Source organism: Bubalus kerabau, chromosome 11, assembly GCF_029407905.1.
Source record: "Bubalus kerabau isolate K-KA32 ecotype Philippines breed swamp buffalo chromosome 11, PCC_UOA_SB_1v2, whole genome shotgun sequence".
NCBI lineage: Eukaryota > Metazoa > Chordata > Mammalia > Artiodactyla > Bovidae > Bubalus > Bubalus kerabau.
This window is the reverse complement of record NC_073634.1, coordinates 40,211,660-40,235,930: the sequence shown is the minus strand read 5'-3', so window position 1 is coordinate 40,235,930 and position 24,271 is coordinate 40,211,660. Positions and strand designations below refer to the sequence as shown.

The following is a 24,271-nucleotide window of genomic DNA, read 5'->3' as shown; positions in this document are numbered from 1 at the left end:
TTATCTATGCTTCTTCCTAAAAGGATAGGGAGTTATTTTAAAAGACATAAACTCACAAAGAGAACAGAAAAGGAGAAAATATACAAGAGAATTAAAAAAAAAAAAAAAAAGAACCAGAAAGCAAATAATAAGGTGGTGACTGATTGTAGAGCCCTAGGAGAGCTGAAATCTAAGCCTAGCGGGTGGGCAGGAGTGGGAGGAAGAAGGGGAGGCTGGAAAGAATTGGCAGGTTCGCAGCCAGGAACCTGGAAAGGCTCAGGGCTGGGAGACAGGAGCTGGCTAGGCAGGCAGGAGTGGAGAGTGGGGGAAGGGAGGAGGGCCAAGCTGAGAGGCCGTAGTTTGCAGAGGAATTAGGCCACTAGATCTCCTCCCAATCGGCAGACCTCTGGAGGCTTACTTTCTGGGAAGCTGTCCAGCTGAGGAGAGGACTGAGGCCCATTCAGGAGCTAAAGCAAGTGTCTGCTTAATTCTGGAACCCTCACCATTCTGCTCCTGCAACCCTGGCATTCAGGCTTAGAGCCATCTGTCCTACCTTCAGGCAAGAGATTCAGGGCTATCTTTCTAGGCAGAATGGCCAACACAAGAGAAAGCACCTCTCTCACTTCTGACATTTTCTCATCCTTCTGTGAGAAGCTGGCTCACCAACTTTACACGCCACTCAACAAGCCCTATGCCCCAAGAGCTTCCAACCACTTTACAGAGTCTTGCTCTTACATACAAAAGGAGAGCCAAAAGTTGCCCAACATGTGATGAAAGCCTTGAACCTAAAAAGTAAACTCCAATACAAATGTAAGAAGGCAGGTGAAAGAGAAATGCTGAATTAATAGAGACAATGAAAAGGATAGAAAAAAAATTTTTAAATAACATAATATCCTCAGAGAAATAAGAGAAAGTATTGCAATATACTGAAACAAGAATAAGAAGCTATTAAAAAGAAACATTCAGTACATTTAAAAGAACATTTCAAAAGATAAAATATGGTAATAGAAATAAAAATTCAGTGGAAAGTTTGCAAAATAAAATTGAAAAAGCTACCAGAAAATTAGAAACAGAACAATGATATGGAAAATATGATTCCAATTACAGGTTAACCACGGAGGTCCCAAAACTAGTAAAAGGACTTGGAAAAAGAAAGAGCAGAAATTGGAAAGAAAGACATGATCACAGTAACAATGCAAGAAAATATTCCAGAACTGAGGCTCACAGGTTTGCAGACTGAAAGGTCCCAAAAGAGGCAAGAAAAATGGATAGGAAGAGATTCAAACAAAGGCATATTATTGTTAAATTTCAGAATGCCAAGAATAAAGAGAAGTTCCTTAAAGTTTCAGAGAAAACAACAACAAACAGCAACAGAAATAAACAATTCTACTTAAAAAAAAATTCCAAATCCAGACCAGAGTTTTCATAGACAAGTGCTCATTAGAGCATCATTTCTGAAAAGGAAAGTAAAGGAAACAATCATATGTCCAACTATAGGGGAACTAATTAAGGAAATTTTGTTGCATACAATATAAAATCAGGACCCACACTTGTATAAACAGGACACAGAAAGCATTAAGCACAAAGTATAAGATTGAGAAAGATTGTTAAATTGGACTTCATCAAATTATGAACTTCTAACAAAAGGTACTGTTAGGAGTAAAAAATACAAGCTACAAGAAAATATTTGCTATATAAATTTGACAAAGGATTTATATCCAGAATATATAAATAATTTCTATGTATCAGTAGGAAAAAACAACTCAGTTATTTTAAATGATCAAAAGACCTGAACAGGCACTTTGCAAAAGAAGGTACCCAAATGTGCAAGGAGCCTATGAAAAGGTGCCAAGATCAGTTTCCTACTGCTGCTGTAGTAGGAAATTACCACAAACCTGGTGACTTAAAGCAACACTCACTTATTACCTTATAGTTCTGGAAGCCAGAGGTTCACAATAGGCCTCTAAGGGCAAAAGCTGGGATATACTCACGACTGTGTTCTTTTTGAGGTTCTAGGGGAGAATCTGTTTTTTCCCGAGGTTGCCTTCATTCCTTGGCTAGTGGGCCCCTGCATTTCAAAGTCAGTCTAATCCTTCTCATGCTGCATCATTACTTCCATCACAACACCTTCTCCAATTCTCCTTCTACCCCCTTGCACTTATAAGGACCTTTATGATCACACTGGGCCTGCTGAGATAATTCAGGACAATCTCCCGACTCTAAAACCATATCAGTAATATTCCTTTTGTGACATGTTCAAAGGTTCCAGCGATTAGGACATGGACATGTTCAGAGGGACACTGTTCTAACTACAACGTGCTCAACTTTACTCACCATCAGAGAGAATCAAATTAAAAACACAATGTGCCATACTAACCACGAGGATGGATTAAATAGAAAAAGACACGCAATATTAACTGTTAGCAAGAATGTATAGGAACTAGAACTCTCATACACTGCTGTGCAAAAATTAATATAATCACTGGGGAAACTGTTTAGTAGTATATTTATTAAAAACTAAACATGTATACCCCCTATGATCTAGGTACACACCAAAAGAAAAGCACATTCATCTACCAAAAGACATGTTCAAGAATATTCAAAGAAGCATTACTTCTAGTAGCCTCCAAGTGGAGACAACCCAAATGTCCAGTAGTAAGGAGAGTAAATTGTATTCACACATAGAATACTAGACAGATACAATGAAAAAGAATGAACTACATGTAATAACATGCATGAGTCTCATAGACAGACTTGGTGAGCAGTCAAGCACCACATAAAAGAGCATATATTGTATAATTTAATTTATATAAAGCTCACCACAGGGAAAACTTATCTTTATGAGAGGGGTCAGGAGTGCTTATCTTCCAGAGGAGAAAATGATGAGGAGGTGACAGGTGACACACTCTGGAAAGCAGTAATGTTGTATTTCTTGATCTCTGTGATAGTTGCATGGGTGGACTCACTTTGCTAAGTCTCATCAAGTTGAACACTGATCATCTGTGTGCTTTCTAATCTGTGTGTTCTTGAATTTTAAAGTTTATAAAAATGTAAATATATTTGGTGTCAACTAAAGACAATTTTACCTTTCTGATATTATTTTCAAATTTTTGTTTAATGAGTACATATGGATATAATCGGGGAAAAGAAGCAACTTTTGAAAAATAGCAGAACTGAGATTCTGTGAGGTTCCCACCAAATCTAAGTACCATGTGTAATTTAAACACAGTGTAACTGAAAAACATGGGGCTGCCAGACATGCTGAAAATAATGACCTAGAATGAACTCATTCTTAAGGTGGGGAAGAAGAAATAAAGGTTTGGAAGCCTAAATTACAAGTAGAGGATATTAAAGTTTACCTTCAAAAGAGTTTGTATATGATATACAAACTTTTAAAGCATTTTGGCTATCATTATGAAATCCCAAATTCTACTGCCCTTTTTTCTGCCCTTAATTCTGCCCTTTATAAACTTAATTATAAAATTCACATCCTATTTTTGATGCTCTCTTACTGCCTTAGCCTGCAGAAAGCAAACTGAAGGCACCAACCCAGAAGTCACCTGGCCAAAACCAGATGCCGTGTCCTCCCATCCAAGGAGATTCTTATAAGGTGGTTTTTAATAGCACCATGATTTTTAGTTTATAACTTCAACTAAGGACCATTTAACAATTACGCCCACTGAAAGCACTGGGGCAAACGTGTCTATTAAACGGAAGTAAATTTTCATTGAGTCTTTCTCTGGCACCATATAGTTTTGATAATTTCTTATGTTATCTTACTGTTTATTTCTCCTGAGTTCTCTGTCAAATAGCTGTGATTTCTTTTTGGTGGTCTGCCAAAAATCAATAAGCAATGTTACCCCTTATAATTTCTGTAATAAATTGCACTGAAAGGAAGTGAAACTTTCTTAACCCATAAATTATAAAAAAAAAATAACCAGATGCAAAATTAGGGTAAGTAATAATAGCTCATTTCTGTAATCTACTTATTAATATAAAGTAGCATTCCTAAACAAATTTCTATAATTTAGTTATGAACAAACAACATTAAAACAAGATACTAATAGAAACAGTAACTGTTCAACATTCTTCCACATACACTTCAAGGGTTTTACCTTGCATAAACTCACATATTTCAAGGATAGATAAAACATTATAAAATCAATCATGCCAATTAGTATATTTTTGCTTAGGGCCCAGATAGAATAAAACAAAGAGCCTGAAATAATTTACTAAGTTCTCATTTCCCTTACCATTTCTCTTCTTTATTGCTCTATTAGCCTTAGATGAGAATCAAGGTCATTTCATTATGAGGGTTTCAGACATACATGCTAGTTTCCACCTAGCATAGTGATGAACGAGGTTATAGGAGAAATCCACAGAGGCTTAAACCTTTTCTGTTATTTCACAAATATTTGTTTAGTTCCTATATCAGGATTTTTGGAACCCCTCCAAAAAGGCTAACCTAATTATTTTAAATTTATTTATCTTTAAATTAAAGGATAATTGCTTTACAGAATTTTGTTGGTTTCTGGCAAACATCAACATGAATCAGCCACAGGTAGGCACACATATGTCCTCTCCTTCTTGAACATCTCGTTATTAACTTCCACTGTTCTGAATTTCTGGAAGCTTGCCTTGTTATACTATATTTTCTAGCTATCTATTTTTACTTGCTCCCACTAAAATACCGATCTAGAAGACCTTCATTATCCAGAAAGCACACTTGGTATGAAGAGAAGGGTGTCCCGTGCTAGATGTGCCTCTTTTGTGGCTAAAGAAGGCAAAGTGGCCTGCTTTGAATACGGGAGGACCTTAGACTCTCAAGTCGCTGTACAGGACGGTCTAATTACAAAAACATTTAATCCACAAACATGATGGGATTGGTGAAGCCCTAAAATTATTATCATTTGTATTTTACACATGGTTACTAAAATGCTGCATCTCTCCTTGATTTTTTTTTTTTAATCACTTTTTAAAACCCTATAGTAGTTAAAATTCCTAAGAATGCTTCAGGGAAAAGGTCAAGGACGTGTGTTCACTCTGAATGAGCATAAGCTGAGGAATATACACGGTGCCCACACTGCAGTGTCTCTGAAGTGCATACAGGCTGGGAGACAAGTAACTCAGACCTCCAGCAACTGACAACCGGTAACGACTGTGGGGATGTTTTCCGTCCCAGTGGGACTGGCTCCTTGATATGGCACCTCTGCGTGATTACGCATGGCATGCTACTGCTCAATACTTTCATTGATTTATTTCTGGAAATATGGTTTCCACATTTTTGTGGCACCCAGAAGGAAAAAAACCAAGCTGCCGAATTAGCTTCTGAGATTTGAGAGAGATTTAGAGGAAACTAGGTCACATATGGAATTAAATATACCTATAAAACAGATAATCATTTTCCATCTATTAATATAAAATAACAAAAATATCATCATTTAAAGAGAAAATCTGCTCTAGCTAAAAGAAAACTCCAAAACTCTGAATTATGTGAAATTTGACTCTATAATTTCTGCCGTCTGGCAGAGCATAAGGATTAATAAACAAACCAAAAAAACACCAAACAAACCTGTCTTCCTTTGTTTTGCTAAACCATTTAAAGAGTGTGCTATATAAGTCTTGAAAAGAAATAATGAAACCAGATAAAATCACGAGGCTGTCCTCAGGGAAACAGTAGGTAGATTTTCAACCTCTGATTTGTGGCTCCATGAAATCAGATATGCCTCTTGGTTAAGGATGCTTTGGGGAGGAAGAGACACAGCTGGTGGTCAACTGGCATTTTTGTTCAATATTCCCCACTGAAACAGATGGCACCCTGGGGATGCTTAATCTCCCAGAATAGGTGCCTACGAGCAAGATGACTCTTAAGTCTTCCAGATCTCAGGAAGCATTTGCCCAAGTTCGTGGGAATATAGCCCTAATTAGACTACACTTTCCTGTTGCCCCCATATTTGATTCTTACTCATTGTTTCAGCAATCTGAATTCTGCCCCCACATGACCGGAATGAAAGTGCTCTTCCCGGGACCTCTTTGAGTCCCAATCCAGGCCCCTCGCTTTGCTGGGTTCCACAGTGGAGCCCCTCTAGCAGCCCTCACCACCCGGAACACAGAAAGACAGGCATCTGATGCCCCTTTCTCTTTCGTGGCCCTGCAGTTCTGCAGCTCTTTCTGTAGCTCTGCCCCTTGCCCGCTTTGTGCTCCAGAATGTAAAGGTAAGGATGTATCCCAGGCTTCTATTTTAAGCTCTCATCCTTCTCACTCCTCATGCTGTCCTTAAATCTCACACATATGATGACCATGATGGTCTCTGGCGGACATTCAATCAATATCTGTGAGAAGACTCTCACCTCTTCTGGCAACCACTCATATAAGAGGCCATCTAATCTGGATCTCCATTCAACTATCTTCTCTGACCGCCACACCCGCCCCTCACCCCAATGAATGGCTTAGAGACTACAACTTCCATGAAGGGGTTGGAGTCTGTGACTCTGGCTTAACATTTAATTGTGACTCTGTAATTGTGATTATGACTCTGTTTGTCTCTCCCTTCTGGTTTATAGTCCCACATAACAGAAAGAGCATGACTTTGGAGTCAGATGGGTTCAAATATGGGGTGTGTCAAGTACCACCTATGGAACTACACCTTTGAAATTCTGTAGGATTACAGGGGAAAATGTATACATGTAAAATATTTGTATATATCAATATATATTTTTAAAAACTTACTCAGGGCCTAGTAAGGTCAGTTTCTTTGGGTTTTCCCCTTTATTTCTTTTAAACTCATTTTGTAAAGCTCCTTACATGCTTTATTTAACTGGATTCTCCTAATAACCCATCAATAGATCTAGAGGAAGATGCTGGGTGTGGCTAGATAAAAACTAAGAAGTGGAAGAATCAGATTCAAATGTAGGTCTGCTGGCTCTGGAGTCCTAGTTCTTTGCACCACATAAAGTGCCTCCAGTCTGCTGGGTGGGTGGGGTAAAGAAATACACAAACAGAAAATCACAGCATAACGTGAGAAGTGCTATGCGAGAGAGATGGAGAAAATGCTGCAGGTGTCCTGAAGAAAGAGACCCTAGTTCTTCCTCAAGGAATCAAGAAGGGCTTCACAAGACGGTGTGCTGGAGCTGCCTCTTGGACAGCATGAACCTACCCGACAGACCAGGGAAGGCAGTCTAAGCAGCAGGATCGTGTGCAGTCACAGAGAAATGAAACCATTTGGGTCACTGCAAAGGGTATGGTGTGGTGAGAGGAACAGTAAGGAAAGTGGGGAACAGAGTTGTGCTAGAAGAGGATGGAAGGAAGGTAGGAAGGGGCCAGGCCTGAGCGTCTGAAGCTCTTTCCAAAAGTAACAGAGCTGGCAGGAGTTTTGAAGCAAGGCAGAGGTAGATCAAATCTGTAGTTTCAAAGGTTAATTCCAATGCTAGCCTACTGCAGCAATTCTGGAATCCAGAACCACTTGGGGAAGCTTTTTGTTTCTAATGACTTGGTTTGTTCCACTATTGTGAATGCTTGCTCATTTGGTTAAGGGGGTGTCTGCCAGGTTTGTCCATAGTAGTTACTGCTTGTCCACTGTAATTAATAAGTATCTCGAGGCAAAGTACTATGTAAGTATCATGTTCTTCAACTTGCATCGCTAGTTACATCATCTGTTGATTTTCTAACTCCATCGTTCCATCTGCATTTAATAGTTTATGTTCTACTCAACGCAGAGCCTTCTCTTCCTATTACTTTTTTATATCACTATAGATACAGGGGTTTTTAATTTTATTCAATGGATTATAATTAATGCTCAAATTATCGCAGGTGTGACCTGTGGTGGTCCCTTCAAGCTGGCTCTTATGTCATTTTAACAACTTCCCTTATTTTTTGAGCACTGCTATACTTTCTGTTTCAGACGCATCTTGCATTTTCCCTGCCCCAGGCCTAGAAGCAGCTCTTTTTATAAGGAGTTCTAATTCTTATGCTGTGGCAAATGGTATTTAGAAACAAGTTCTGGGAGCTAGGTGTGCGCCTGCTAGTCATTGTTATTCAGTCCTCTCAATAGACAGAGCAAGGAAAGTGAGGGTGTGTGTGCATTATACACACACACACACACACACACATATCTATATTTCAGTGGAAAATTTCTTTAAAATATAGACTTTGGGGACTCATAGCTGGCCTACCGAAGCAGAATCTTAAGGAACAGGCTCATAAATCTGCATTATTTTTAAGTTTAGGCAGATTTTCAAACAGAGGATTGACTAAAGGAGTGATGGTAAAGGCAGGAAGACTAGTTAAGAAGCTACCAAAACTGTCCTGACATAGCTTGAACCAGGTGTGAAGTAGCAGGGGTGTGAACTAGGGCGGAAGCAGCAAGACAGAGATGAGGTGACCAACTGGACTTGGGGCTGATGGATAATGGAGATGAAAGAGCAGGGAGTAACAGGCACTCCTGCCTGGAGAACTACTATTGCTGTGACCTGTTAACACTGCCATTTACACAGGCAGCGCTGAACACAGGCTTATTTCACTGAACACCTTCCCACTTATCTCCTATAATTTATATAAAAATCCAAGTGACATTCTGGGAAGAAAATAATTATGAAACATTAGAGAATTTATATCTCTACCATCATATTTTATCATATGGACTTAAACTTGAGTACTATCCAAGGCAAGAAGGATGACATGAATTCACTGTCAGCAGGCCAGGTTCCCACATAGATAAACATGGCCTGGCCAAAGTGAGTGCACTCATATCTACTATGCAAAATAATAGACCTGGAAAGGCTTTCCACCAAGAAGCAATGTCTATAATGATATCTCTCATTGTTTTGTTTTGTTTTTTTTTTTAAAAAGAACTAGAGTTTGTTAGAGATAAGTCATTAAGCCGAAATGACTGCTTACTTACTACCAGTGCAGCATAAAAGTCACTGGAGCATGAGTGAAACGTATAAAAGAGATGCAAGGAGAAAAGTAAAGCAAAAGGAAATGGCCCTTGGAATTCTAACTGCTATAACAGAATGTTTGAAACCCAGATGAAAGTACAACCCAGAGGAAAATAATCATTCCCAATGTTTCTGTAGTAAAAGTAACTCATCAACTATCTTCTCACTGCTGAGTCCACAGGGCCCTTTTCTAGACTTACCATGTTGTACTCCAGTGATACTATTGAGGGTCTCCTTGACACTGTGTCTGCTCTTGGCCTCCAGGCACTCCGCTCTCCTCCTGTCCCTGTGACTATTCGCATCATTCACATGCATCTTTATACTGGTCACCTGAAAGCTGATCTTCCCCCAAATCCTAAGCCTGGCCTCTTCTTCCTCCAAGTGCTCTCTGGGTTATCGTATCCACTCCCACATGCTCCCTGAAGCTCATGAGGCTCTCTCCTGAGCAGGAAAGTGAAAGTGTCACTCTTTCAGTCGTGTCCAACTCCTTGTAATCCCATGGACTGTAGCCTGCCAGGCTCCTTGTCCTGAGCGAGAGACCCACACAAACGTAAAATCACCTCTTGGATGTTCCACAAACACTTCTATCTATATGTGTTCAAAGCTGAATTCATCATTCCCTGGCCCTGAACCTGCTCCTCATTCTGCTTCAGCGAATGATAAAGTAAAGTGAAAGTGAAGTCGCTCAGTCGTGTCCGACTCTTTGCGACCCCATGGACTGTAGCCTATCAGGCTCCTCCGTCCATGGGATTTTCCAGGCAAGAGTGCTGGAGTGGATTGCCATTTCCTTCTCCAGGGGATCTTCCCGGCCCAGGAATCGAACCCGGGTCTCCTGCATTGCAGGCAGACGCTTTACCGTCTGAGCCACCATAACCACAATCCAACCAGTTGATTGTTAACCTTACACCTTCCTTCTCCTCTATCACCTATATCCAATCAGTCAGCAGGAATCCAGAGTCTCCAGAACACATTGCTTTCCTTGCATACTAGCATAATATGACCTCATAGATGGATTACTTTAAGTGCCTCCAGACTTTCTCTCCAACAATTCATCACTCACACCGTAGCCAGAGTAATCAAAACAGAGCCTAAATCTAATGATGCTCCTTTCTCCAGAAAACCTTCTCTGACCACCATCCACTCCCACGTATGGGTTAGGTACATGCCGTGGGCTAACTATCATAGATCTGAACACACAAACCCAGCTGCTAACTTACTTATGTATATTGCCTTCATGATTATAAGTTCCTTGAGAAGAGATGTATATTGCTCACTGATGGGCCCCCAGTGTCTGGCACAGTACATGAGAAATTTGCTGTTGTTGTTTAGTCGCTAAGTCGTGTCCAACTCTATTGCAACCCATGGACTGTAGACCATCAGGCTCCTCTGTCCATGGAATTTCCCAGGCAAGAATACTGGAGTGGGTTGCCATTTCCTTCCTTCTTGCCATTTCCGTCTCCTACATTGGCAGGCGGATTCTTTACAACTGAGCCACCAGGGAAGCCCACATGACACATAGTAGACATTTAAGAAATGTTTGTTGTAAATCATTTTTGTTCCTCTAATCAAGAGATTCTTAGCTTAGAGTCCATGCACTCCTTAATAGAATTCAGAAGGGTTCATGTGTTTAGATGGACTAAAAGTTATTAAAAGTCTTTATTTTTCACTAACTTGTAACAGGCTTTAGTATTTCCTATCATTCAAAATGTAAGCAACAAACTATAGTAGTACCTGTGACCTTGAGATCAATAAAATCACAGATATTTTCATATAATATTACAGTTGTTACAGATTTTTCAAACATCATGTATACCCATTACTACTCTGAATTTACAATTATTATTAAAACTGCTAGAACTTTCAATTGCATGAGTTAATAAAGTTAATAAAGAAGCACATATATCATGACATAGTACAATATTTTTCCAACTGTATTATTCCAATTGTATTTCAAAATAATTAATTTTCTTTCCAATCCTATTTATGTATTTTATTTTATGCATTTATGTACTTTATTTTATGCATTAGGAAATTTCATGATAGTGGGAGTATAAATTGATTTATCCACTTTGGAAAAGGGTATGGCAGCACCCAGAAAAACTGATCATGTGTGCATCCCATGCCCCAGAAATACCACTCCCACGTGGGAATGGATATATATGTTCACTTGTACTAGAATGTTAATAGTAGTCAAAAGAAACCAGAAGTCACCCAAATGCCCACCTACAGTAGAATGGATAAACTATATTTCTACACAATGGAAAATATGAAACCGATAGTAAACATGTAGAAGCTGAGACAAATCTTATAATGTTGATTGAAAGTAGCCAGACACACACAAAAATGCATCCTGTACCATTCCTTTTAAAGGTGCAATACCAGGCAACACTAATCTACACTGTTAGAAGTCAGGATAGAGGCTACCTTTGCAGGGGGGGTACTTTGACTGAAAAGAGGTGCTCAGGGGTCTCTGTGGTGCTGTAAGGTTCTATTTCTTGATGTAAGTGAGGGTTACAGGTGTACTGGGGTCGTGAGAATTGATCCAGCTGTACACTATGATACGTACACTTTTCTGTAACTAGATTATACTTTGGTAAAAGGACAAAGAAACAAGAACAAAGAAACCTACTATTCTGAGATGGGATCCATTAACTTCACAGTCTGTCAAAGGCAACCCCTTCAAAAACTCCTGTTCTAAGCAGAAATTCCAAGGAGGTGATCTCAAAACAAACAAAAGTGAACATATACTAGTCATTCATTTATTCATTCAATAAATACTTACTAAGTGTCTTCTACATACCAGACATCATTTTGGGCACTGTAGGCAGGGCAGCAAACAAAAAACTCTGCCCACTTAGAGCTCAAATTCTAGTGAAGAGAGTCAACAAGGTTCAAAACAAAAAAGAACTAAGGGGAAGCATGAAACAGGGATGAGTAATAAGGAGTGTGTTGGGGAGGAGTCTACATTTTAAATAGCATAGTCAAGGAAGGCCTCACTGAGGAGATGACCTTGAGCAGGAACCCAATGGAGGCGAGTGAAGTCATGTGATGTCTAGAAGAAGGAGGAGCTAGACAGAGGGAAAGCGTAAAGGCCCTGGGGCAGTAGGGCACCTGGGCATTCCAACCGGGAGGCCAGTGTGGCTGAAGTGGAGCAAAGGATGGTGAGAAAATAGATTAGATCATAGAGGTAACAGAAGGCCACATCCCCAAAGAGGCTTAGAGGCCATTATAAGGACTTCTACGCTTGCTCTGAGAGTTCTAAGCAAGAATTAACATGACTTGACTTATGTTGCAGCCAGATCAACTGGCTTCTGTGGTGAGAATAAAATGGGAGAGGCAAGGATGGAAGCAGGAAGGAAGCAGTGGTTAAGAGGAGAGAACAGATGCCACGAGAAACACAAACATATGCACACACACAGACACCTTATTACTATTGTCTGCAGCTCCATAACACTTCACTCTTAAACATCCTAGCACATTTCTCCTAAGACAAGAACCTTCCCTTACGTAAGTGCACTGCTACAATCAAATTCAGAATTTTAATGTAAACACAGTGCTATTTCCTAACATATACTTCCATGTTCAAACTTCACACATTGTCCTGATACTGTCACTTATACCAATCCCTAACCACCCCAACCAACCCTGAATATTCACTGGAAGGACCAATGCTGAGATTGAAGCTCCAGTACTTTGGCCACCTGATGTGAAAAGCCGACTCATTGGAAAAGACCCTGATGCTGGGAAAGATTGAGGGCAGGAGGAGAAGGGGACGACAGAGGATGAGATGGTTGGATGGCACCACTGACTAGATGGACACGAGTTTGAGCAAATTCAGGGAGGTGGTGAAGGACAGGGAAGACTGGCGTTCTATAGTCCATGGGGTTGCAAAGAGTCAGAAACGACTTAGCAACTGAACAACTAACCACCCCAATCTAGGATCACATATTGCATTTACTTCTATTCTTTTAGTCTCCTTTAAACTAGAACAGTTCCTTACTTCCTTGTGTCTTTTATGAGAATAAGTTTTGGGTTTTTTTTTTTTTTTTTTTTGCAAAGTACAGGCCAGTTGTAATGTAGAGTGTCCTTCAATTCATATTCACATTTCTTCATGATTAGCTTCAGGTCATGAAGATTCTGAATCCTGCTTCTAAGTGCCAAATGAGAATATATTAGTATTTTCAGAAAGTATGTACAGAACGAGTTCTATAGAAATCTCATCCCCCTTGTCATACCTTTCTCCTTCTAAATAATTTGAGATATGAAGAACTAATAACAACTAACAATACATGAAGCACTCACTATGTCCACAACAGGTACTCGGCAGGGGACACATGGAACTTGTATCAGGTGGGGAAAAGGGGAAGTCAACAAATGCAAAACCATGAGTGCAATGAGTCCAGCGGGGAGGTCCCTGCATGGTGGCCTGGAAGCACAGAGAAGGAATGGCCTAAAAAAAGTCCGGCTGTCAAGGTGCGGCTTCAGGGGGCGATGATACTACACTGAGATTGAAAGAAGAAAAAGAGCGTATGTGTGGACAAGTGAGGGGAATCAATGGCGTGTGCTAGGTTGAGGATACACAAAATAAGGTACTGGGTCCAGGTAACTGCAAGGAGTTTGATGTGGTCTGAGGATGTTAGGAGAGGGAGAGACATCAAGCTGGAGGAAGACCGAGGAACCAGTCATAATAGTCTTAGGAGACTACTCTGAAAGAGCATGGGTAAGCTTGATACTTATCCTGCTGGTAATGGGGAACCTTAGGTAGATTTTAAGTCTGGCTTGAGGAAGATTCTTTTTCAATGTCTGTTAGATGGCCAAGCTCAGTAAATCATTCAGGGTTCACTCATCACCAAGGCTGGTGATCAGCAGGGATGCACCAGTATCTGTGTGAGGTAAAGCATGGAAATAGTTCTTCACCAGCAGGTAAACAGCTGCTGTCCCAAGCCTCACCTGCCTCGGCTGAGGAGCCTGAACTAGCTTCAGGAAGCCTCCTGTGTGTGCCGTCAGGCCATCTTTCTGGTACCTGCTAGCATGGGCCCTTATTCCTATATGCTCCCCTCCACCTCCAGCCCCACCACGGGACCCCAGCAGGAGAGTGAACACTCTTAGCAGGAGCACTGGCACCCCAGTAGACAGATGCCTGATGTACACATAGCCCTCCAAGACTGGTCATCAGCCAATGGCCAGTATTTCCCAGGGACATCCTCCATGGCCCGTTATAAGAACTAAAAATTCCATGATGTGCTCAGAGTCACCACAATTTTGTTTTTAAAACTTAATATCATTTTCCTCACTTCTTCTTGACCTCAGCTCAGTACTTCTCATCATTGTTCTGCTCCAAAAACCCATTTGCTACCTCCTCTTCTAATCCACCTCCTACAGTGGAGATGCCATTCATTCTTTCTCAGTCTATACCTCTCTTGTTAGACAATCTTCCTTAAAAGGACAGCCCTGTGAAACCTAGGCCCACCTTCCAGGCTACAGCTGATTGAACTGGTGGACATCCTGACCCTGTTGACCCAGTGCGGCCAATCAGATTCTCTTTCCTGGAAATCTGGAATTCAGGCTCACAAGACCTAATCAATTGGTTTCATAGGGCCAAGTTGCATAATCTAGTACAGTGAGGTTAAGATGGCTTTTTTGGGGTATGGCTATGTGTAAAACGGATCACTGAGTTAAGGAGCTAGTCTGAAGTCAGAGAAAATCAAAGCATATTTTATCCAGAGAGAAGCAGAGATGTGATTTCCTGTGATGCATGCTTGCAAGAGAAAGAAACAGGAAAAGATTAGCTGCCTGATAACTGTGCAGTGTATGAGAGGCCAGCAATATACTCTATAATTGAGTATCAAAAGATGCTCTTCTCACCTTGTGATCCCCTCCTTAACTCTTCTTTTGAGAAAATTTCAGTCTCTTGCAACTGATGATCTCTTACTTAGAAGGCATCTCATCACTGGTGGATCTTGTTTTACTCGTACCCATAAAATCAACTCATAATGAACACAGAAAAATGTTGTAGTGACATTATTAAACAATATGTAAACTAAACAAGAATTCTCAGTAACCTCAGAACAATTCTCTGACCAGCCTATATATGTACTACCAGTCCAAAGAAAGCATCTTTCCTCTCAGGGAGGCAGAGCTGGCCTGCCACTCCCCTCCTTCACGCTGATGGGAAGGGGAACGACAGAGAATTAGTGGGCAATCCTAGAATCCTTCAATTCCTAGGCTGAGGCCATCCAGGTGTCTGCCTCCCATTGAGAGAAGAAAGGGGTGAACTGGTAAAGAGGTCAAGGTCAAAAGATCTGACCACTCCCTTTGCTTTCCAGACAAACTCCACCCACTCAGCTGCCTCAGTAGGTAGGTCTCAGTAAGTCTATCTCCAACAGCAAGATTGAAGACTATAACTTCATTTTCAAAACTCAGGATCTCTGGAAGTAAACAAAGTCAACATATAGATTGCTGCTGGTCCTTAAACCAGCAGTTGCTAAAAACTGCACCGATTCCTCAATGTATAAACAGTTATACAGTTTAAATATATAAAAAAGCGACACATCTTTCATAGGATATGACAGCATCTCTACAAATGCATAATGGTAACCAAAGCCTCAAATTTCCATCATTTCTAGGTTAAATTTTTTAATGATTGCTTGTTTCTGGGTCCCCAAATATTCAGTATCTTCCGTTTGAGAGGAATGGGCTGCCTGGTAGGGAAGGTCAAAGGCTATAGGCATCCAACACAATTCAATGGAAAAAGAAAAGTCTTCTCAACAAATGGTGTTGCAATCACAGGATATCTGCATGCAAAAGAAAGAAGTTGGACCCTCCATCTCACACCACGTATAAAATTTAACTCAAAATGGATTATCTTTCTAAATGTCAAAGCTATAACTATAAAACTCTTAAGAAGAAAACAGAAATAAATCTTCATGACCTTGGATTAGGTGATAGTTTCTTAGATATAACACTAAAAGTATAAGTGACAAAAGAAAAAGATAAGTTGGATAAATTAGACATCATCAAAGATAAATTGGACATCATCAAAATCTTAAACATTTGTGTTTCAAAGGACATCATCAAAAAAGTGAAAAGACAACTTACTGAATGGGAGAAAATACTTGAAAATAATATATTAGATGAGGGGCTTACATTCAGAATATATAAAGAACTCTTACAACAATAAAAAACAAATAAGCCAATTAAAATGGGCAAAGGATCTGAGTAGACATTTCCTGCAAAGAAGGTATACAAATGGTCAAAAATTTACTGAAAAGGTAATCAGTACAATCAGTTCTTAGGGAATGCAAATTAAAAGCACAACAAGATACCACTTCTCACCTACAGGGTGGCTATAATCAAAAAGACAGCAACAAGTGCTGGCAACGATACGGTGTCACTGAAAATCTCATATGCTGATGATGGGATTGTCTGGAAAACAATTTGGCAGTACTTCAGGAAGTTAAACTTAGAGTTACCATATGATATAGCAACTCCACTCCTAGGTGAAATATACTCAAGAGACGAAAACATGTCTACACAAAGGCTGTGGACACACTCTTCCACTGCCCACAGGGGCACACTAGCCGCCTCCTAACTTGTTCCAAACAATTCTTGCTTGGTTCTTTCTGAGAAGAAAGAACACTAGACTAGGTGACAACTTAATGAAAAATTGATTCTGTTAATTTAAGAATTTAATAAATGAGTCATATATATATATATATATATATATATATTTAAACTTTTATTTCACAAGCTAGCAACATCTTTTAGGTTGGAAAAAAAAAAAACCCCACTGATCTATTGAGCTCCGAAACATATGAATGAGGTCCCGAACATCTTGCTGCATAGTAGACTAGCAGCATCAACATCAACTGATGGGAGCTGGTTAGAAATGCAGGATATCAGGCCTCACACGAGGCTTACTCAGCTACATGTGCCTGGGTGACTCCTATGCACAATGATATTTGCAAAGAGCTGTTTGCTGTCAAGCACTTTAATTACATTTAAGACCAATCCACATATGACAAATCAAGTTAAACCTACAAGAGGAGGCTGACGGCTTGAAGATGTGTAGTCTGCTGGCTAAAGGATGGCTTTCCGTATGGCTCTGCCTCCAGGGGAAGGAGTCAGTCCCAGAAGTAAAGCCAGCAAGGTAAACCCTCCCAGCAGCTTCATTTTTCTTGTTTGGTGGCAAATACATGACCTACATCACAAAGGTGTCCAGAACCACCTCCTTGCAGGTAGGAGAGCCTCTAGGACAGCCCTGCCTAAAGATGCTGCCATGGAATAGGTTTTCACTTACCACAGTATAATCTACATTCTTGTGGACCACTGGTGGTAGGGCCTATATAATTCTTTATAAAAGAGCATACTCCAGGGTCATGTTTTTCAAGCTGTGAGCCATTATATAGTAGCCATATTTTAAAAATAAAACCATGGTCATATATTCTGAATTAAAAGGGATCTATGATATGATATGAGCAAGTCTACTCATAACAATAACTGAATGGAATATTTGTGAGTGTCCTGGGAAATGTAGGACATATGGTGGCAAAACCCATGAGGCATTAATGACCTGGATGAGAATTACTATGACCTTGGTCTTTCTCTGGATATCTAGACCAGAATTTTGGCCATACCAGATTCTTTCCCATCCGTACCTTTGCACATAACCTCTCTTCTCCATCACATCTTCACTTACCTGCCCCTTCTCATCCTCCAGATTTCAGCTTAAACACCATCTCCTTAGAGCACTGCTCTGGACACCTTATTTAAAGTAGCTTCCACACCCTACTTGACCTAGTTCCCCTCTATGGTCATTCCCTCCTTAGTACTTAGCACAATCTGTATTCACCTTGCTGTCTTGTTCATTCATTGTTGGCCTCCTCCATCAGAATGGGGGCAAGAACCTGGTCATGCTCAATGCTGCACCTGGTATATTCTAGATACTAGTTTTTGATTAAAAAATAAATGAAAAAGTAAAATCTACCCAGTTTAGAGAATAAATAAATCTTAATAAAAATCACCAGACTAATAGCTTATTAACAAGAATAACAGTAAAATCATTTATGAACAGACCATAGGTGGTTTAGTCACTAAGTCGTGTCCAACTCTTGCTACCCCATGGACTGTAGCCAGCCAGGCTCCTCTATCCATGGGATTCTCCAGGCAAGTATACTGGAGTGGGTTGCCATTTCCTTCTCCAGGGGATCTTCCCAACCCAGGAATCAAACCTGGGTCTCCTGAACTGCAGGCAGATTCTTTACCAACTGAGCCCTTTCATTACATGATCATGCCAATGAACAAGCAAGTGAGATCCGATGAATAGAGGATGAGTGACTTTGCTTAAATCTCTCCCTCTCTGAGCTGTAACCTGTAAAATAAAGGCTCTCAGAGTTGTGGGTGAAGGGATTTCTGTGTGTGTGTGTGTGTGTGTGTGTGTGCAGTGTCTGGTACAGAGTAGGCACTCAACTCAATACAGGTTTGATTCTTTATAGTTACCCCTAAGTTTCCCTTATTCAAACTGGTCAAGGGACTGAAGTATATGAAATCAGATCTCCAGGCCTTCATGTGAATCTGCTTACCCAACACCCCAAGCCCAATCATGGCTGTTACACCTCTCTCTTCAAATTCAACAAGTGCAATTGTGCGTACTTGCAGTACCAGATAATTTTAGCCATGTCACAATTGAGATTTAAAAAAAAAAAATTTTTTTTTAACATCTCCAGTAGTTCACTGTTTCAGGTCATTGCTTCAAATCTGGTGATGTTCTAAGATGAATCTGAACATGGTTCCATTTCTAGACAGAGTTCTAGTGATCTACTTCAAATAGCCTTGTGTAAAGCACAAAACTGGAAAACAGAGTTACAAGGAGTCATGAACTGACCAAGTTCTGGTTAGAAACAAGGCACAATGGTAGAGACCATAGTGACTAAGAAAAATTAAAGAGTGTGTAAAGCAGTGAAGTGATAGCTCTGGGCTTTGGAATCAGACTGACTTGGGTTCCAGTTCCCATTCTACAGTCTGCTAAAGAGTGACCATGGGCAACGTCTTTAACCTCTCTGTGCCTTGGTTTTCTCATCAATAAACTGAGGCTAACCACAGTACCAACAGTATAGCACTGGGTCTACACTCAGGAAACATTGGTTCTGCTTATTAAATTCATTCTCAGCCTCAAGAATCTTATATACATTTACAAATGAAAATATTCAGAGTGAAGGAATGGCACTAAATGATACATATCAAGTGAGCAGCACTGGTCACAAAAGATGCAAAACTTCAGGAGTGCAAGGCACTTCTTCATCTAAGGGTGGTAAAAGGGCTCATGGGAGACGTGAGATTGAAATGAATGGGGCACTTAAGACAGAGATACAAATAGGCTCCCTGTGGTGGCCACTTCCTATTTGCCAAACACTCTGGGGAACCTTGTATGTTATCCCCATAAGCTACAAGTTAGATAACTTTAAATCTCCACTGCACTGATGAGAAGATATTTTACTGATGACAGTTGAGACTCACAGAGATTTAGAAATTTTCCCAAGTCACCCAGCTGGTGGGAGATCTAGGTTCAAAATCAAATTTGTCCGACCAAAGTACATGCCCCCAACCAGTATGTCACTGGGGAAAGGGATTGGGAAGAGATGGACAAAGCAGGTGAGAAACTATTCCAGCAAGAGGCAGGAAAGAACAGAGTCACGGAAAATAAAGGTATAAAGGTAGGTTAACACCAAAGAGAAAGGAAAACTCAGGAGTTTGGACTTCAGACTGTGGACACTAAAGAATCACTATTTTGTTTTTGGTGTATGTGTGTGTTTTTAATTAAATACTGTACTACTGCTATGGTTACTAAGAGCATTTACTGATCACCAACTAAGGGCAAGGCCCCACACTAAACTATTGGCATTATATTATTTCAATAGTTACCTGTTTGAAATTGAAATTCTGCAATTTAGTTGTTGTTAATTCCCTTCTTACAAATGAGCCCCTGAGAGGTCAAGTCACTCACCTAGAGGCCTCTAGTAAACAGGAGAGTGGATTCAAACCCAAGTGGGTGTGAAATCAAAGTCAGTGCCCTTTCCCCAAATGTGGTACTGCAGAAAAACCTCCCTTGCAACAGAGAGCCAGGAAAGAATAGAAATGAAAATGGAGACAGGGGACTAGTCAGACACAAAATAGGGTCCCAGAATAAGGGAGAAATGTCTCCACTGGAGTCACCATGAAAATGATCGGGAGGAGACAGACAGTAAATGTGTGCTTGACCTTTCCTTTCATTTGCTCCCGTTCTGTGTCATGGTCTGCTACCTGCAGCAGAAACCAAGTTAGTAATTATTCCTGCCTCGATTACTGTCCTTGCCTTCAAGCCCCGATTTGAGTGCTTCTGTTGCTTTAAGCATCTTCCTGTCCCATCACAATGCTACCAGAGCTAAAATATGGCATCATCCGCTAATCTGTTATCTGTATTGAAGGGTAATCATTCAAAAGAATAAAACTAAGCCTCCACATCCAATAAATCACATTATGCTTCACATATCAACATTTTTTTAAATCTGACTTAAACACATAGTCTTTCAAATCAGGAGGACACATATGCTGAGCTCTAATGAGCTCTGCCAAATCCTACATTATTATTAAAGTTCATCGTGATCTCAGAGATGATACGGTTTTCTAAAATGGAGTATGGTATCAATATTTGTTTGGCTGCTTTCTAGTTAGGATTCTAGGGAAAGTAGCACAATAAATAACGCAGTAGAAAATGTATGCGTTATGAATATATCATTTAAACAAATGCAAAATCTATGTGGATGATTACTTATCTTGTTTGATGGAATCAAGGGTTAGAAGTTTTAATATTCACGTCATGATTCCAAAACACCCCAAACATTTTTGCACTAAAATCTTAGCTTTAGTCCTCCTCATTCAATGACAAACATTAATATTTTAAATAGAAAATCAGTAGTATAACTAGCTATGCAGAAATGAGTTGAAATTCATAAAGATAAAAGAATACATATTTCTTCTCCATATGTATAGTTAATACATTAATATTCCTAAAACTTTACAGTATTAATTTCAAACATCTAATATGTTTCTGGGAATAAAATTATGAAGGAAATGGCACTTAAGAGTTCCATATACTAAGGATGAAAACAAATATGGTTTATATACTACCTTCACCGGATAAAGATATTTACGTATATAAGATAAAGCAAAATAACAACATAAATATTCTGTATTCTCTAATTTTACAGTTCCCAATTATATAAAGATCTGTGATTTGTGTTTTTTAATCGATTTGGCTTAATTTTATTCCTATGTGCAAACACATAGATGGATATTAAAGAACTCTGCTCTCCTACACATACTCAGACCCAACCAAATAACATGGAAAATTTAGTCCTTTCTCCACAGGCAGCCTTGCTACTATGTCACTATTCAGCATAAAGATATAACTGGCTTAATAAACAGAAACTAAATTATCAGGTTTTTTTGTTTTCAACAATTGAAGCTCCCTGCAAATCCAGTTAGACAAATAAATTCATTCACGTTTTCTTCAAATCTGTTTCTTCAACTAAGTCAGATATCACAACAACCCCTCTAGGCCAACAGTCTGTCGTAACAGTGGTTCACTGCAGCTCCACCCTTTTCCCACCTTCAGTTTCACAGTACATCTATTTTTTTTTTTTTCTTGTTAGAGGAAAACAATTAAGATTAAGAGTTCAAATCCTCAAAGTAGTTCAGTGAACTGTCACATTACTATTATTTAACCGCAGGGAATTTCCTGTTTAATTGCCACTTTCTCCCTTCCCCAAAGGACTACATCTTATTTTGATGGTGTAATGGAAAGCACTGTGTTAAGAAAGGGCAAAAACATAATAGGTTTTAATTTTTAAACATCTAACCTTTTCATGAGTCACTGTTAATCATTTGCACCTGTGACTTTAATAATCAGCTTGGAATTACAACAGCAAAATCTCCAGGACAGAACTAGGTAAGAATGCCCCAATAACAACCATTATCACAGCAGGGAGAGAAGAAAGCTCTTCTATCAAATGTGACATGAAGAAAGTTTTAAAAGTCAGTTCCACCAAATCTCAAGAACAGCAGAGCTCCTAGTACTTAAAATCTTCATCTTTTAAAAGTCAACATTTTTAATATACATACATTTCACTATATTTTAATATATTAATATAGTTTTTTACTTTCTGTAACGTTTTCTTTCAACTTTAGGGCTTGAGGAGGAAAAGGGCTCCAGAAAAATCACAATAGTACAAAGCGGGGTACTCGGGGAAGCGAGTCTCCTAAAGCATCCTTCCCATGGAGAAATTAAGACCAATAACATTATGCCACTGAACCATTTATTTCATTATGAAATGAGACATAGAGTACAAGTGGCAATATTCTGAAATGTGATGGAGGTTGTTCTACATCAGTGAACACACAAGTCTGGAAGGTATAAATACGGTCTCTGTCAGCTGTAGTCCATCCTCAGCAAGTCATTTTCCCTGTGGGCTGAGGCTCCCATATCGTGGAAACCTTCCCCAACTGCCAAGGGCTGAAAAGGAATTCCCTGTGAACAGCATCTGGACCACACCTTGTATGGTCACAGGAGAAGCTGACAAGGGCTGGAGAAAGATGCGTCTAGTCCAAAGATGAGAGGACAGGGCCAAAAATCAAAATATATCCCTTTACAATTTAATAAGGAGGACCTTCTAAAATGGCTATTCATCCAGTTTTGTCTTCACCAGTCCAAGCCATTCACTACTAGATGTTGGTCATTCTGTGGGCTGGAGGGTAGGGTTTTGTTATACAGAAACTGCCTGTCTTTTGTACCCTCAGTGATGGTGTGGAAGCATTCATTTAGTGTATAAATATGATTCTCGGCACTAAGTCACTACCAAGTGAAATATTAGAGAACGAACTCCCCACCCACTGCAGAAATTTCCTAGTTTCCAAGCATCTGGAAAGAAGATCCCAAATTACCTTTAGCAAAATTTCCTTTCGGTTTTTTTTTTTTTTTTTTTCCAATCCTCTTACTTGCTGAGGAACCTTCTAAAGAGCCTCCCAGAGATGATACCCCCAGTTCAGGTTATTGGTCCTATATTTTCCTAGTAAGGGAGGTAAAGAGAAGTGTTTAATAGCTCCCTAGGATCCTTCCACTTGTAGCAGGAATGAACACCTAAAAAAGCACCAGGACACTTAACTCCTTAGTGATTTAAAAAGCCTTGCTGAGCAACAGAGCAAGGGTAAGGTAAGCAACCCTTACCCTGCTTCTGCCCTAGCCTTAGAATCAGCAGCCCTTCTGTAATTCCCTGAGGTGCCAGAGAGACTCCTTTATTCCATAGGGCGCCCAGATCTGACTCCACGAAATCCCAGTTAGTCATCCTTCTTCTCACCCTTCCAACCTCCACACCCAACCCCTCCACACCGCCCCAGGCCACCTCCTTACCTGATAATGTCGTCGTTGTGTCCCAGGAAGAATTTTTGGCTGTGCTCGCGGGTGTTGTAAACCACCCCGACCCCAGCCACAAAGTAGACCACCTCTTTGCCGGCGGTGTAGTACAGGTTGTTGCGGCACTGGTGACCCCGGTACCCGTACACCCACTCCAGCCGGAGCTGGCAGCTGGGAGCTGTCCGATCCGCCATGATTAGCCGACCCCACTAGCCCCCCGGGCCCCCCGCGCACGGGTCGGCGGCCCCTGCGCGCCGGGTCTGTCCTCTCCAAGTCTCGGGCTGCGGAGGACCTGCAAAGGGCTCAGCGTGCAGCGCCGGGCGCTGATTTCCGCGGCGACGCACTCACACAGACCAGCACGCCGGCCGCCACCATCATCCACCGCCGCCGCCGGAGACGAGCCGCCGGTGCACGGCCGCCAGACCCCGCCGGGCGCCCCGGCTTCCTCTCCCCCGGGCTAGGCGTCTTCACCGGCGCGCGCGCTCCCGCGCGCCTCACTGCACCTGCGGGCTTCGGCCCCCGGGAGAGGTTCTTGGGAGGGTCACCCCGCCTTTTAAATCAAGGATCTGCATATCCAAACACTGATTACCCAGTTCGCTCACTGAAGTTTGCAGTGCGCGGGGCGGGGGCCTCGCAGCAGGCAGCGGGATTTATTCTGTGACAGCTTTAATTTGACAAGGAACTCCGGTAAGCTTTGCCATCGCCATCCTCGGATCCGAAACTGACAGTCTACATCCAGGAGGCGAGAGCCAGGAAGAAAGAAACAGATATTTTGCATAAGTCACCCAGTCCAAGCAAATGATCCCCAAACTAAGCCAAGTTTTTAAAAAATTGTCAACTATTCCTCTTTTCTCTCTCCAGATCCATCTTTTTTTTTTTTTCCTCCCAGATCCATCCTTTTAATGATACG

At 40.7% G+C, this 24,271-nt stretch overlaps 1 protein-coding gene across 1 annotated transcript in view; it reads right to left on the bottom strand.

The window, feature by feature from the left end:
* EML6 (EMAP like 6) overlaps positions 1-23,944 on the bottom strand; it is a 288,683-nt gene extending 264,739 nt beyond the window's left edge. The window contains exon 1 of the mRNA XM_055540113.1: positions 23,359-23,944. Within this exon, the coding sequence (XP_055396088.1) occupies positions 23,359-23,555 (197 nt within the window). The 5' untranslated portion in view covers positions 23,556-23,944. The remainder of the gene's footprint in view (positions 1-23,358) is intronic.
* Positions 23,945-24,271: the final 327 nt, after the last annotated feature.